At 36.8% G+C, this 16,725-nt stretch overlaps 1 protein-coding gene across 4 annotated transcripts in view; it reads right to left on the bottom strand.

Moving 5' to 3' along the window:
- The window catches only part of WNK3 (WNK lysine deficient protein kinase 3), a 159,596-nt gene that overhangs the window by 128,368 nt on the left and 14,503 nt on the right, over positions 1–16,725 (bottom strand). For all 4 annotated transcript variants that reach the window (XM_077889328.1, XM_077889327.1, XM_077889329.1 and 1 more), the window contains exon 2: positions 7,174–7,823. In XM_077889328.1, the coding sequence (XP_077745454.1) occupies positions 7,174–7,710 (537 nt within the window). In that variant the 5' untranslated portion in view covers positions 7,711–7,823. The remainder of the gene's footprint in view (positions 1–7,173; positions 7,824–16,725) is intronic.

The following is a 16,725-nucleotide window of genomic DNA, read 5'->3' as shown; positions in this document are numbered from 1 at the left end:
ATTAAAAACAAAAGAATTATCTACTCAAATAACTGAGGGGGAAATTCTTAAATCATCTATGTAAATGTTTTATACGCATTTATACACACTTGATGAATACAACTCCCTGCTCTCCCGTTTTGGGTAACTTACTTAATGTATCTAAACCTCAGTTCCACCATCTGAAAATTAGTCATCTCTACTTCATACAATTGTTGTGAAGATTAAATAAAATATTCAAATTAAGTACCTATCCAGGTATTCATACAGTCCTCAATTAACATTAATTTTGATAAATGGAGGGGATCCCTGGGTGGCTCAGTGGTTTAGCGCCTGCCTTTGGCCCAGGCCCTGATAGTCTCAAAGTATCTACTCCCAATATATTTATTAATCTACAAAGGGAAAAATATTAATTTTACAATAGAAAAAAATCTATTAGACACCACCCTAACCAAGTGACCAAGGTTATCATCACCAATAATCTAAACCAACATCACAAATGAGTGGGAAATATCAGAAAGGGAGACAGAACATGAGAGACTCCTAACTCTGGGAAACAAACAAAGGGTGGTGGAAAGGGAGGTGGGCGGGGAGTGGGGGTGACTGGGTGATGGACACTGAGGGGGGGCACTTGATGGGATGAGCACTGGGTGTTATGCTATATGTTGGCAAATTGAATTCCAATAAAAAAATAAAAGGAGAGGGAAAAAAATAATAAAATAAATAAAAAATAAGCCAACATCACGTACCCCCTGCTACAATGCACTGAGAAAGTTGTAACACCTCTGTGGTATTCTTCCCAAAATTTATAACCTAAATCTAATCACAAAAAAACATGACAAACCCAAATTAAGGGACATCCTATGAAATAACTGAGCAATACTCTTTAAAAGTTCAAGATCAGGGACGCCTGGGTGGTTCAGCGGTTGGGCCTCTGCCTTTGGCTCAAGACTCTCAGGATCGAGTCCTACGCCGGGCTCTCTACATGGAGCCTGCTTCTCCCTCTGCCTATGTCTCTGCCTCTCTCTCTCTCTCTCTCTCTCTCTCTGTGTGTGTGTGTGTGTGTGTGTGTGTGTGTGTCTCATGAATAAATAAATAAAATAAAATAAAAGTTCAAGATCATGAGGGACACCTGGGTGGCTCAGCAGTTCAGCGTCTGCCTTCGGCTCAGGGCGTGATCTCGGAGTCCTGGGATGGAGTCTCACATCGGGCTCCCTGCATGGAGCCTGCTTCTCCCTCTGCCTGTGTCTCTGCCTCTCTCTCTCTCTTTCTCTCTCTTTCCTCTCTGCCTCTCTCTCTCTCATGAATAAATAAATAAAATCTTAAAAAAAAATGAAAGTTCAATATCATGAAAAACAAGGAAAGACTGAGGAATTGTCACAGTTTGGAAGAGACTAAGAGGATGTAGCAACTAAATGCAATGTAGGATCCTAAATTGGATCACAGCATTGAAAAAGGACATCAGTGGGAAAACTGGTGAAATCCAAATAAGTTCTGTACTTCATTCAGTCAATATTATTATAATTTTAATTTCTTAAGTTTTGATAAATGTTCTCTGGTTAAGATATCAATATAAGGGGAAACTGAGTGAGTGGCATACAGGAACTTTCTATACTACCTTTGCAACTCTTTAGTTAGTAGCAAATTATCTCAAAATAAAAAGTTAAAAAAAGAAAATGAAGTAGTAAAGGAGTGGTACCACATTGCCGATACTCCCAACCCTACTATTCCCTTCAAAAAAAAAATCTATATTTAACAGCCCTTTGATCTTTTCACTAATTCTAATCTCTAAGCCGCATTCTTTTTTTTAAAGATTTTTATTTATTTATTTATTCATGAGAGCCACAGAGAGAGGCAGAGACACAGGCAGAGAGAGAAGCAGGCTCAATGAAGGGAGCCTGATGCGGGACTCGATCCCGGGACCCTGAGACCACACCCTGGGCCCAAGGCAGGCACTAAACTGCTGAGCCATCCAGGGAGCCCCTCTAAGCCGCCTTCTTACTATAAATTCTCTCTATTGTAAGTTTTATGAAAATAGTGCCTGTGTCTGCTTTTTCTCCCTATTATGTCCCTAGTACTTAGCACAGTTCTAACACATTGTAGAACTGAATATTTATTTGTTGAATGAATGGACAGATGAATGGCAGCTGTGTGTATTGCATTCATTTCCTACTTCTGTTGTAACAAATTGCCATAAATTTAGTGGTTTAAAACAACACAAATTTATTATCTTCTACTTGTGAAGATCAGACATCCAAAACGAGACTCACTAGAATAAAATGAAGGTATTGGCAAGGCTGTGTTCCTTCTGCATGCTCTAAGGAAGAATGTTTCCTTGCCTTCTTAGCTTTTAAAGGTTGACCACGTTCCTTGGCTCACGGCCCACTTCCATCAATCACATCACTCCAACCTGTTTCCATCATCAGATCTCCTTCAGACCATGACCATCCTTCCTCTCTCTTATAAGGACCCTTATGATTATCTTTGATCTACCCAGATAATTCAGGGTAATCTACCCACCACAAAATCTTTAATCATATCTACAAAGTCCTTTTTGCAATATAAGGTAACATATTAATAAATTCCAGATATTAAGACATGGGCATCTTTGGAGTGCAAAATTATTCAGTCTACTAGATATATCAATTTGTTCTTTTAGCCATCAGTTAGCTCAAAATTAATTTTGAACCAAGAATATAAATGATATTTCCCAGACCAAGTCTGTCTCCTGCCACTCTTACCCTTTGTCATTTTATGAAAACATCTGCCTTTGGTTTATACTTGATAAATTTACGTGACCAGTTTTTAAACAAAGAGACTAGAACAAATATATTTAAGCAAGCTTTATCTCTCCTCCCTTCAATGGAATCTTCTTTGTCCATGAGAGTATTCCACTTTGAGGGCAAGGTCAGATGAAGAGAGAGGGGAATCAAACTGAATATCACTGTTTTGGGTGTGCCTATATGTAATGAAGCATTTTCTTATGTGGCTCAAAGAGAATCTGGAAACGTTTCCAAGAAGACCATAAAAAATATTTTGAGAGCAAAATAGCAAAAGTATCCCAGAGTGAATACTTTGGACCACAATATTTATTCAGAAACAGAAATTCTAGCATATATTTTTTAAAATTTTTCTTTTAGAAATTCAGCTGTTTTCATGTTATCTAATTCTAATTTTACATTTAACTGTAGGGCTGGTATTGAAAAATATACTTCCCCAAAGTGCTTTTAGATAATGAATGAAATTAAAATGGAAAAATAAGTTTCTCCACAATTTTAAAACCGGTTATATTTCCATGTGTAAAAGGAGAGTGCTGTTGATTTTCAAGTTGTTAGTGCAAGAGGAAAATATTACAAATTGTTGTGATTGACTCCTTCTAAGAGTTACTAAGCAAGCCTTTCAGTAACATCTGACCAGGTCTTTCAACATTATGAACTAAAATAGTCTTCCAGACAGCACTTATGACTGATAGCCCTGACTCACGTTAAATTACCAATTTACCAAGTTCTTTACAAAGAACAATAGATCAGCCTTTCCACTAAAGCATAAATCAAGTTATAGAGACCATAAAATATGACAAAGTGTTGAAATGCAGATGTTTACAGCCAAATCCTAAATCTGACCTATATCATCAAAGGGTTGGTTTGTTTAACATCCTCAAAGTCAAATATCAGCAGTAAAATCTCTCTCGCACGATTCTTTGCACTGCCATAAGGTCAATGTATTCTAAACAAATGTACATGGAGCTTTTAACAACTGCTACACAAGGCTCAAATATCCACAGTAGGGGGGAATACCATTAAGAGAAAAAGGTATAAAAGCCTTTTGTTAAGCTATTAAATCGAACATGCAAAAAATAAGATTAAAAAAGAAAAGGGGATCCCTGGGTGGCGCAGCGGTTTAGCGCCTGCCTTTGGCCCAGGGCGTGATCCTGGAGACCCGGGATCGAATCCCACATCGGGCTCCTGGTGCATGGAGCCTGCTTCTCCCTCTGCCTGTGTCTCTGCCTCTCTCTCTTTCTCTCTCTCTGTGTGACTATCATAAATAAATAAAAATTAAAAAAATTTAAAAAAAAAAAAAGAAAAGAACTGCCTAATTTCAGGGAAGATTTAAGCAAGAGGTGTTATAAATGCAATAAAATATAGTTTAAATATTTTAATGATGTTAATAAATAGAAAATACATATCAAATTGATAACAAAAGTATAGACATACTCATTCTTTGTATTATACACACAGACACACACATAAAGATCGGGGAAGAATTTGGAATACTTTAAATTATTGACTGGGATGTTTTTCTAGAAAATTGTTTAACTATATAATAAGACTTTGTGAAAAAAATATGAGAAATTATACATTACAAACTGCATCGTACTCAAGTTAGTTTTTCCTAATTCCAAATATGCAGAAAATTATGTCTAAAAATTGTATCGATTAAATCCACTAATTCTGACATTCCTTTCAGAATAGAAAACTGCAATTGTTCTCAATGCAAATTAAAATGTATTTTATATATTTACAACATTTGCTCCACATGAGATATTCCCAAATCTGGCTATGTGTCCAATCAACTGGAAAACTTTCAAAAAAATAAGGTCCTGGGGCCTCTCTCTTAGAGAATCTGATTTGGAAAGTCTGGACCAGATATCAGGAATCAGTATATATGATATAATATAAAGTTCATGTTGGTGTATCAAGGGAACCCCTCCTCTGATCAGCTAGCTCTTGCACTGATACCTTTTTTCAGGGCTTTTCAAACATACTGTGCCTACTGTGTGTACATCACCTACGGATGCCACTAAGAAGCAGATTCTGATTCAGTAGGTCTGGAATGAGACATAGGAACCTGTAGTTTTAATAAGCTCCCAGGTGATGTGCATGCTGCTGGTCCAGGGCATCACTATTCAAAGTATGGTCTGAATACTTTGAATAGTGAGACCTTATGGGCTCTTTCAGTCTCTCCACAGGTGAATGATAGAAGGCACTCCCCTAAGCAGTCTCTACCACTAGAATATTTTAAGTTTTACCTAAGCATCCTTTAGCATGGCTATACAATTTGCAAAATACTTGACATATTTTTACTATGTATCCTACTACCAAGTGAATGGAAATTATTTCCCCAATTTACAGAGCATCACTAAAAAATGAGCATTACCAATATCACAATGCAGAGATGAAATTAAAATGTACATAATTTTCACTGTATCTACAAGGATGTTGATCACAACCATGTTTATAATAGTGAAATACTGGAGAAAATTCAGGATGTCCAACAATAGAGGACTGATTAAATAACTTATAAGGGTGTCTATTAAAAATAATAATGTAAATTCACAATTACTGGTACTGAAAAATGTTCATGATAAGTAAAAAGAAAAGGTTTTGTAAAACCTTATAGTAACAATCCCACTTTGTGGGGAAAAAATAGTCATATATACATTTTTGAAGAAAAATAAAAGAGTCCAAGGGATCCCTGGGTGGCTTAGCGGTTTAGCGCCTGCCTTTGGCCCTGGCCGTGATCCTGGAGTCCCCGGGATAGAGTCCCGCTCTGGGCTCCCTGCATGGAGCCTGCTTCTCCCTCTGCCTGCTTCTCTCTCTCTCTCTGTCTCATGAATAAATAAAATTAAAAAAAAAAGAGAGAGCCCAGAAAGATATAAACTAAAATGTTTAAAAGTATCCTCAGAAAAGTGGAATTTCAGGTGATTTTGATGTTTATTTGTTCACATGACCTAATATTTCTACTGACACAGACCTTATAAAATTCTGAAAGGGGAACAAGGGAGGGAGAAGAAAACCAAGCAAATCCACAGATGCACACATCTTTCAAGAACTACTAGAATGGCTTGACTGCTAGTTAACTTGCATTCCAGAGAGCTAAGGGACTTTCTACATTCAAAGCACTTAAAAAGCTTGTTAAAACTGCAGTCTTGCCTCCCGTCCCAGACTTACAGAATCTGAACCTCTGACAATAGGCTCTGGAATCTGCATATGAAACAAACACTAACTTATAAACAGTGAAGTTTCAAAACCATGTTGTTAAACAAAAAGCTCCCTAGAAATGCAGGAACCTGGACTAAATTTCAACCTATCTAAATAGCAATGAGCAGGGATTAGCGGTGGGAGTCTGCCTTCAGCTTAGGGCAGGATTGAGTCCCAAATTGGGCTCCCTGTGAGAAGCCTGCTTCTCCCTCTATGTCTCTGCCTCTCTCTGTGTCTCTCATGAATAAATAAAAAAAATCTTAAAAAAATAATAAATGGCAACCTACAGCAAATTCAGAATGTGTGAAATCACAGCACCTACATATACATCAACATGAACAGAGACCACTGGAATGTGAATAACAAAAACCTGTACTTAGTGACTTGCTCTGTTCAATCTTAATTTTAAGCATCTCATGTGAACACTGACATTTCCCATGGGCTGACTGAGGTCACAAAGGTTTTCTTTATATTTGAACTACATCTGCCTAAAACAATTCTTCTTATAGAATTTCTGTATGATGTTCTGTTCCCATTTAGTCTTTCATTAGTTAAAAGTACCACATAAATATTATGGAACCAAATATCTAGGTAATTCAACTATTCTGTTGTTTTCATTTCTCCTTTCTAAACACATTCCAGTTGACTACCTCACTCAGCAGGTTCTGGTGATTATTTCTTCCAGAGATCCTCTTTGAGGTAAATTTAAAGCACAGACAAGTTTATATTAATAGAAGTCCTCCAAGAATCAAGCTTAACATTTTCTGTTCTGAAAAACACCATGTAAACCCCAAAAAAACTGTTGAAAGAAAAAGAGAAAAGGGATGTATCACACTAAATATATCCCTGACATATCATGTTCCCAAATACTTAGTACAACAATCAACTAACTAAAAGCATACATTTACTAAAAGTTTTCAAAGTGAGACCTCAAGAGTTTTGGAGACATACCAAGGTTAATAAATTAGGGTTATTTTCCCAAAGAAAACACTCATAGACGTTTCCCCCTTTAAAACAGAAGGGAAAACAACAGGAGGGAAAAAAGACTGCCATGGGCTCTAAGAATATCCAGGAAAAGAGCATAATTTCAGGAAGGTGGGGGACAAGCCTTTCATTTTATTTTAATCCATGATATATATTAATCCTGGATCATTCAGAAGGCCAGGCCTGTTAAAACTGAAATTTATTAAAACCAAGGAGACTATATACCCACCTGCAGCTCACACCAAGCAACTTCAACCCAGGTTTCAGTGTCCAATCCTTTATATACTGTTTTAAATGCTCCTCTTCCCAGCTCTATGTCGAATTTCAGGAACCTGCCACTAGGAGAAGTAGCTACAGCCTTCATTTCTGCTTCTTCTTCTATTTCCTTTTCATTTTTCTCCTTGAAACCATCTTTTGAGGACTCTGAGGTTGCCTTTGAACACTGTCCGTATCTGACTTCTTGTCCACCTGCTAGCACGTTTGTCGGAAGCTTTTCCACTCTTGGCATATTTATTGCGGTCTTCATTCTCTCACCTTTGGAGGAAGATTCAGCAACTTTATCATCTTCCATCATCTCGACACTCTTTCGGAAGAATCTTTTCCTTTCTGTAGTTTCCCCAGAAGCAGAGAAAGCACTACTTTTTTCCTTCAGTCTGGCTTCCACCGTTAAAGTTGCTACAACCCGAGGAGCTCTGTCTTCCAGTGAAACTCCATCAGGTTTCTCAGAATCTTCTGTACTAGCTGGCTCTCCTGAATCAGTAGCCATTGTAATTGAGGTTGGTACTACAATTTTTCCTGTTCCACTCTTTAGTCCAGTTACATCTCAGGTAATTATCAGAACGGACTTCCGTTTATGTAGTCTTATGTTTCCATAGCAACCTGAAAGGGGGAAAAGGATATTTTAAAATCACCCCACAAAGGAAATCATTAAGGAGAAAACAAGTCACCTGATTGTTTAATCCTTTTTTTTTCTTAATAAGAAGTTTGTTCTTATTCTGTCCAACCTTAGCAACCAGGAGACTCCAGGGACTGCGTCTTATCTTGTTTACCACTGTAGTCCTCAGTGCCCAGCAGACTACTTGGCATACATAGCTCAGTAAATCTTCATATTGCATAAATGTTGGTTAGGAACTTAGTTCTCAGCACCAGCTATCAGTCTATCATATTTATTTTTTTTAAAGACTTTATTTATTTATTTATTTATTTATTTATTTATTCATTCATTCATTCATTCATTCATTCATGAGAGACACAGAGAAAGAGAGAGAGGCAGAGACATAGGCAGAGGGAGAAGCAGGCTCCATGCAGGGGGCCTGATGTGGGACTCGACCCTGGGTCTCCAGGATCATGCCCTGAGCCGAAGGCAGGCACCAAACCGCTGAGCCACCCAGGGATCCCAGTCTATCATATTTAAAACAAGTATCCAAACCCCGAGTTCACCTAGCTACAAGGTAGGTAACGCACAATAAGTAAAATAAACACATAAACACATAAAATAAACCACCAAAAAAGTGGTTTTTATCTAAAATTCTGAAATTAATCCAGTAGTAATATTTTTTATTGTAGTAAAGTATACTTAATATCAAATTTAACCATTTTTTCAGTGTACAATTCAGTAGCACTAAGTACATTCACAATTTCCAGAATTTTTTCATCATCCCAAACTGAAATTCTGTATCTGTTAAATTCCCCATCTCCCCAGCCTCTGGTAATCGGTATTCTTCTTTCTGTCCCTATGAGCTTGCTTATTCTAGGTACTTCATATAAGTGGAATCATACAATATTTTGTATGAATCCTTTTGTGTCTGGCTTATTTCACTTCACATAATGTTTAAAATTCATTCACGTTGTAGCATGTATCAGAATTTCATTCATTTTTAAGGCTTAACAACATTCCATCATGTGGATATACCACATTTTGTTTGTCCATTCATCTGGTAAATGGATTGAGTTGTTTTTGTTTTGTTTTACCTTTTGACTATTGTGAATAATGCTGCTATGAACATCTAATGGTAGTTTCAAATAATGCAAATACTTGTTTATGAGCTTATCTTCAGATATTGGCAGAAAGAAACTGCTGCCAAATATTAACACAGTATCCCAAAAAATGGCAAAAAAGATTTAAAAATATGCATCTATGCATCCTGTTGAACCAGTAATTTCATTTATAGGAATTTGCTTAGAAAATAGTCAAGAACCGGGATGCCTGGGTGTCTGCCTTCGGCTCAGGACGTGACCCCAGAGTCCCAGGATTGAGTCCCACATCGGGCTCCCTGCATTGAGCCAGCTTCTCCCTCTGCCTATGTCTCTGCCTCTCTCTGTGTGTGTCTCTCATAAATAAATAAAATCTTTTAAAAGAAAATAGTCAAGAATCTGGGCAAAGATTTAACTACAACACAATTTGGAAAAACTATCCTAAACATAAGCCTAATAGAGGTTTAAATACCAAAATGAGATGTGACATAGCATTAAAAAAAAACACTGCAATTCTGGGGTGCCTGGCTGGCTCAGTCAGTAAACTATGCAACTCTTGATCTCAGAGTCATGAGTTCAAGCCCCATGTTGAACAGAGTTGAACAGAATCTGTTGAACAGAGTCTACTTAAAAAAAAAAAAAGTTAAAAAAAAAACTGCAGTTTTTAGTGAGATGAAAAAAATTCCCTATATGTTATATGGTTAAATGAAAAAAGAAATACATACAACAAGCTTCCATACACACACGTACACACTATATTAACTCTGAATGGTGGAATTATGAACATTTTTCTTTTTGCTTTCTTGTATTTTCTAAAACTTTCCATAATGAATGTGTGAACCTATAAGGAAGAAAAAGTTTTTCAAAAATGGTAAACTATCAATAAGAAAATTCTTCCCTTCTCACCACAAACATGCATCACAAAGTTAAGCCTATATACCTTTATCACGTTATGTGCCCTAAAAGGCACAATTTGTCATGTCAAACCAAGAATATACAGAACTGGGACGCCTGGGTGGCTCAGCGGTTTGGCGCCTGCCTTCGGCCCAGGGCATGATCCTGGAGACCCGGGATCGAGTCCCACGTCAGGCTCCCTGCATGGAGCCTGCTTCTCCCTCTGCCTGTGTCTCTGCCTCTCTGTGTGTGTGTGTGTGTGTCTCTCATGAATAAATAAATAAAATCTTTAAAAAAAAAAAAAGAATATACAGAACTATCAAATTTGAAAACCTGAAGAAAAACCTCCCTGAACTATAACAAAATGAGGAGAAACACCCCAAACTGTTCTATACATTTTACACAAGTCCTATCAAAATTCCAGATGGTTTCTCTGCAGTAATTAACCAGCTGATCCTAAAATTCATATAAAACTTCCAGGGACCCAGAATAGCCAAAACCAAAGCCATCTTGAAAAAGAACAAAGTTGCAAGACTCATACTTCCCAATTTTAAAACCTACTACAAAGCTATAGTATTAAGACAGTGTGGTACTGGCATAAGGATGGCATAAGCAGAGCAAAAATAAACAGTCCAGGAAAAAATCCACATATTCATGGTCAATTTAATTTTCAACAAGGGTGCCAAGAATATTCAATAAAGAACAGCTTTTCAACAAATGGTTCTGGGACTACTGGATATCTACATGCAAAAATCTGAAGTCAGATACTCTAAGTAAGGTTTCCTGGAAAAGATACACAAATTGAGTCTTGAAAAAAGAAAATTAAAAAAAAAGAAAAAAAAAAGAAAATTAGCTGATCCAAGCAAAGGGAAGATCACAAGCAAAGTCATGAAACAGTGTGGAGTAAGCGTATATGAGTGGTACCATGAATAGTTTACTCACCTATTAGAAGCAGGTAGATGAGGACAGAGAGGCAGTAGTCATCAAAGATTTCTATGCCATACAATGTAAAATAGGGATACCAGTTAGAGAGCTACTGCCATAATCCCGGAAAGAGATGCTGAGGTTTGAATGAAAATAGTGGCAAGAGGGGGCAGATTCCAGACATGTTAAGGAAATACTAAATACAAGATTTACTATCTAAATGAATATGGTTGTGAGGCAAAAGGAGAATCTATAAAAATCCACAGAAATTTGCCTATCAGATGACAGTACTAGGATATAATTGTTAATTAATACCAGAGCTAAAAGGTGCTGAGGTTACACTGACAAATCAATACACTTTGAAAGTCATCTAATAAGACGAGTATTGCCTCCAAGTGAGAAAAAGCATCTAACAATGCCTCAGTGAGGTAGAGATTTTCTCTTTAACTTATTCTAACATAATTTTAGACTTGGGGGGGGAAGCCCTGCAAGAATATACAGAGGATCTAGTATGCCCTTTACTCATATTCCTCAAATGTAAACATTTTAGGTGAGATATTCTTAAGTAAGAATAATATTATTCACTTCACTTAATTAACGGTCATTTATCCAGAAACCTCAAGAGCAATGATCCATAAGTAAGATAAAAAGACTTCTAAGCAGACAAAAATAGATAAAACTAGAGAATTTAAGTTGGAAAAAGCCTTCAAACATTTTTAACTGCATAACCTCTTTTTAAAAATTAATTCTTACTCAGAACCCTAATATAAAAATAGAGGAACCAATAGTGCTGCTCTGGTATAATAATTCTAACATGTTTAGTCACCTGGTTTCCCAAACTATAAGGATAAGAAGAAACAATTAAGAGGAATGGGGAAATGAGTGTTCCCTCAGTCTTCTTAATTCTAAAAACCAACCCAAGACAAAAATTTTCCTAGAGACAAGGAGGGACATCTGTAAGTATGACAAAATGGGAAAGAAATAATTCAATAATAACAGTAGAAGATTTTAATACCCCATTCTCAGTGATGAACAGAACTAGACAGAAAATCAAAAATAATCTGGAAAACTTAGCCAATACAACCAACCTACTTGACCTAATGGCCATCTACAGAACACTCCTATAAGAGCAAAATATACATTCTTTTCGAGCACATATGCAAAAATTTCCAGAGCAAATAATACACTATACAATAAATCTCAGTAAGTTTAAAAGAACTGAAATCAAAGTATGCTATCCTACCACAAAAGAATTAAATTAGAATTGAACAAAATAAGGATAGATATATATATGATTGACCCTTGAATAACATGAGTTTGAATTGTGCAGGTCCATCCATATGTGGATATATGTATTATGGTATTGGGAATTTGCTTTCCCCTCTTTATGATTTTCTTAATAACATTTTCCTATAGCTTACTTTATTGTAAGGATACAGTACATAATACATATAACATACATAATATGTATTAATCAATTGTTTATGTTATTGGTAAAGCTTTGGTACACTATTATTACTAAGTTTTTAGAGTCAAGTTATATGCAGATTTTCCACTGCACAGAGGTTGGTGCTCCGAACCCTCACATTGTTCAAGGGTCATTTGTAGATTGATGGAACAGAATTGAGAGTCTAGAAGTAAACCTTAACATTTATGGTCAATTGATTTGCAAAACAGAGGCCATGACCACTGAATGGGAAAAGAACAGTCTTTCAATGAAAGGTGCTAGAACAACTGGATATACCACATACAAAAGAGTAAAGTTGGACCCCCACCTCATACGCAAAAAAAATGAACTCAAAGTAGATCACAGACCTAAATGTAAGAGCTAAAACTATAACGCTCTTAGAAAAAACACTGGAGTGAATCTTAGTGACTTTGGGCTAAGCAATGATTTCCCAGGTACAATAACAAAAATACAAGTGATAAAAGAGAAAATTGACAAGATGAACCTCATCAAAATTTAAAACTTTTGTGCTTCAAAGGATGCTACCAAGAAGGTGAAAAGCAAAAAGACTGACCGAAAATATGTGTAAACCACATATCTGATATGTGATAACCATATATCTGATCACTGTTTAGTCAGAATATATAAGGAATTCTTACAACTCAGTAATGAAAAGATAAATAATCCAATGGGCTCTCTTTTTTTTTTCCAATGGGCTCTCTGAATAGACCTTTTTCTAAATAAGATATACAAATAGCCAATAAACACATGAAAAGATGTTCCACATCATTACTTTTCAGGGAAATGCAACTCAAAACCACAACGAACCACAACGAGTACTTCATACTCGTGAAGATGGCTACAATAAAAAAGACAGAACATAACAAGTGTTGGTAAAGATGTGGGAAAAAATGGACTCCTCATACATTGCTGAAGGGAATGCAGAATGGTACAGCTGCTCTGGAACCCAGTCTAGCAGTTCCTCCAATTAAGCATTGAGTTAATATATGACACCATCTTCCCAAGAGAAATGAAAACATATGTCCACACAAAGCTTTTACACAAGTGTCCATAGCAACATTATTCACAAAAGCCAAAAGATGGAAACAATAGAAATGTCTGTCAACTGATAAACAAAATATGTCATATCCATGGAATGGAATACTATTTGTCAATGCAAAGGAATGAGTTACAGATGCATGCTACAACAACGATAAACCCTGAAAACATAATGCTAAGTGAAAGAAGCCAGAAGACAAGACAATAGTCTGTATGGTTCCATTATATGAAAAGTCTAGAATATGCAAATCTATAGAAACAGAAAATAAGAGTAGTTGTCACCTGGGGCTGAGGTATATAAGAATATGGGGATCCCTGGGTGGCTCAGTGGTTTAGTGCCGCCTTCATCCCAGGGCGTGATCCTGAAGACCCGGGATCAAGTCCCACGTTGGGCTCCCTGCATGGGGCCTGCTTCTCCCTCTGCTTGTGTCTCTCTCTGTATCTCTCATGAATGAATAAATAAAATCTTTAAAAAAAAGAATTCTATAAAATTTATGAAAGGATTTTTTTTTAAGATTTTATTCACTCATTCATGAGAGACACAGGAAGAGAGAGAGGCAGAGACACAGGCAGAGGGAGAAGCAGGCTCCATGCTGGGAGCCCGATGTGGGACTCGATCCCGGGTCTCCAGGATCATGCCTGGGCTGAAGGCAAGCACTAAACCGCTGAGCCACCCAGGCTGCCCAAGCCTCTCATTTCCCAAAGGAGATCTGGGGCCAATTACTTTGCCTCATTCATTGTTGATTTCATTTGTGAAATTTCACAGTACTGATATGAAAATACACATATAAACCACTCAGCACAGTGCCTGGCACAATATAATAATTAATAAATAGAAGCTTTTATTGTCTACATCTTAATAACCCCGTGGGGCAGCACTATATTAAAGCACTATTCAACAATACTCTAAAAATCATTAAATGATTTTCAGTAGACTCACTTAGCAAGGCTGATAAGTATATAATACACTCTTTTAAAGCTTTCCAGTAATAAACCATGTTGGCATTGCTTCAGTGACAAGGAAATATCTTTCTTCCTCATTCAGCAATACAGAAACACACTTCACTGAAATAGTCTGCAAAACTCAGGCCTCAAAACTGAAGCCTCTTACTAAGTTCAATGGCTGTACGTCATAACCTTTCCATGACTATTTTTTCCTTCATAAAATGCTAACAAACTAGAAATATATATAAAGGTAACTACAAAAGCACTTCTATGGACATTGAAATTATAGGGAAAATCTCACAAATGTGTACCCTATATCTACTCCTTTAATCTGTTTGATAAATAATCCTGGAGCATCTGAGTCAAAAGTCTGAAATAATTTTCCCCCATAGCTTATCATGGTTCTATCCATGAGAAATTCAGCATAAAATCAGTACTTGGTCAATCAATGGCTCAAGAATTTCAACTTTAAAACCAGCAATTGAAAGAAAACACATAAAGTCAACCTACCTAATGGGAGATAATATTTGCAAATGATATATCTGATAAGGGGTTAATGTTCAAAATTTACAAAGAGCTCATACAACTCAATACACAAAAAACAATCCAATCAAAAATGGGCAGGGGTGCCTGGGAGGCTCAGTCAGTTGAACATCTGGCTCTTGCTTTCGGCTCAGGTCATGATCTCAGGATTGTGAAATGGAGCTCCATGCTCAGCACAGAGTATGCTTGAATTTCCCTCCCTCTCTCTATGCCCCTCCCCCTACTCATACTAAACTAATTAATTAATTTTAAAAAATAGGTGGAAGATCTAAATAGACATTTTTCAAAGACAAAGAGATGGCCAACAGACACATGAAAAGATGCTGAACATGGGGTACCCAGCTGGCTCAGTTGGTAGAGCATGCAACTCTTGATCTCAGGGTCATGAATTTGAGCCCCACATTGGGCTCAGTAGAGCTTACTTTTTAAAAAAGCTCAATATTACTAATTATTAGGGAAATGCAAATCAAAACCACAGTATCACCTCATACCTGTCAGAATGGCTAGTAACAAAAAGACATGAAATAACAAGTGTTGACAAGGATGTGGAGAAATGGGAATTCTGGTGCACTGACGGTGGGAATGTTAATTGGTGCACCACGTTGGGCTCAGAGCTGAACATGGAGCCTGCTTAAGATTCTCTCTCTCCCTCTCTCTCTCTGCTCATCCCCCTCTCTCTCCTAAAAACAAACAAACAAACAAAAAACCCTAATAGTAGAAGTACCCTATGATTTGGTAATTCCACAACTGGGTGTTACCTGAAGAAAACAAAACACTAATTCAAAAGGATATGTGCTCCCCTATTTTACTGCAGCATTATTTGCAAAAGCCAATATTGGAAGCAACCTAAGTGTCCATCAATAGATGAATGGATAAAGAAGATATTTTATAGGGATCCCTGGGTGGCGCAGTGGTTTGGCGCCTGCCTTTGGCCCAGGGCACGATCCTGGAGACCTGGGATCGAATCCCACGTCGGGCTCCCGGTGCATGGAGCCTGCTTCTCCCTCTGCCTGTGTCTCTGCCTCTCTCTCTCTCTCTCTATCATAAAAAAATAAAAAAAATAAAAAAAGAAGATATGTTATATATACATGATAAAGGATTAATTCCATAAGAAAGAATGAGATCATGCCATTCCTGATAACATGAATGGACCTGGAGGGTAGTATGATTGGTGAAATAAGTCAAAGACAAATACCATAGGATTTCACTTATGTATGAAATCTAAAAACCAAAACTAATGAAAAAAACAACAAAGGGAAATAAATAGGCTTACTAATACAGATAACAAACTGGTGGTTGCCACAAGGGAGGGGAATGAGGGGATAGGGAAAATGATTAAGAGATACAAACTTCCAGTTCTAAAATAAGTCACAGAGATGAAGAGTACAACATAGGGAATATAGTCAATTATATCGTAATAACTTTGTATGGTGACAGATGGCAACTACGCTTACTGTGTTGAGCACTGCATAATGTGTAGAATTGTAAAATTACTATGCAGTACACCTAAAACTAACACAATGTTGTATGTCAAGTATAGTTCAATATAAATTTTTAAGTAGTCATTTATTATACAGTAAATTTCCCATTAATAATCCTCTCTTTCTCATTCACACACACACACACACATACATATATATGTATATATATATATATATACACACACATATATGTATTCAAATTAATAAACGTTTACCAAGTGCCAAGCACTATCAGGAGCTGGGGATAAAATAAAAAGTCAGTCCTTGTCCTCAAGGAGCTTACAGTTTACCCAAGTTTAAGATATATAACTGTTGACTTCTGGTTCAAGAAGGTGAACTGAACAGTTACATCCCTTGTACTTTCCAAGACTCTGGAAAAGTGATGGTTAAAAAAAAAACTACAAAAGTATAAGTCATAAGTCAAGGACACAAATGGAAAATGGCATAGCAAATATAAGATTTCAATAATTTCTGACAGAGAGCAGATAGGAAAGAACTGGCTAGTAACACAAAT

This window comes from Canis aureus, chromosome X, assembly GCF_053574225.1.
Source record: "Canis aureus isolate CA01 chromosome X, VMU_Caureus_v.1.0, whole genome shotgun sequence".
Taxonomy (NCBI): Eukaryota; Metazoa; Chordata; class Mammalia; order Carnivora; family Canidae; genus Canis; species Canis aureus.
This window is presented reverse-complemented; position numbering and strand designations above follow the sequence as displayed.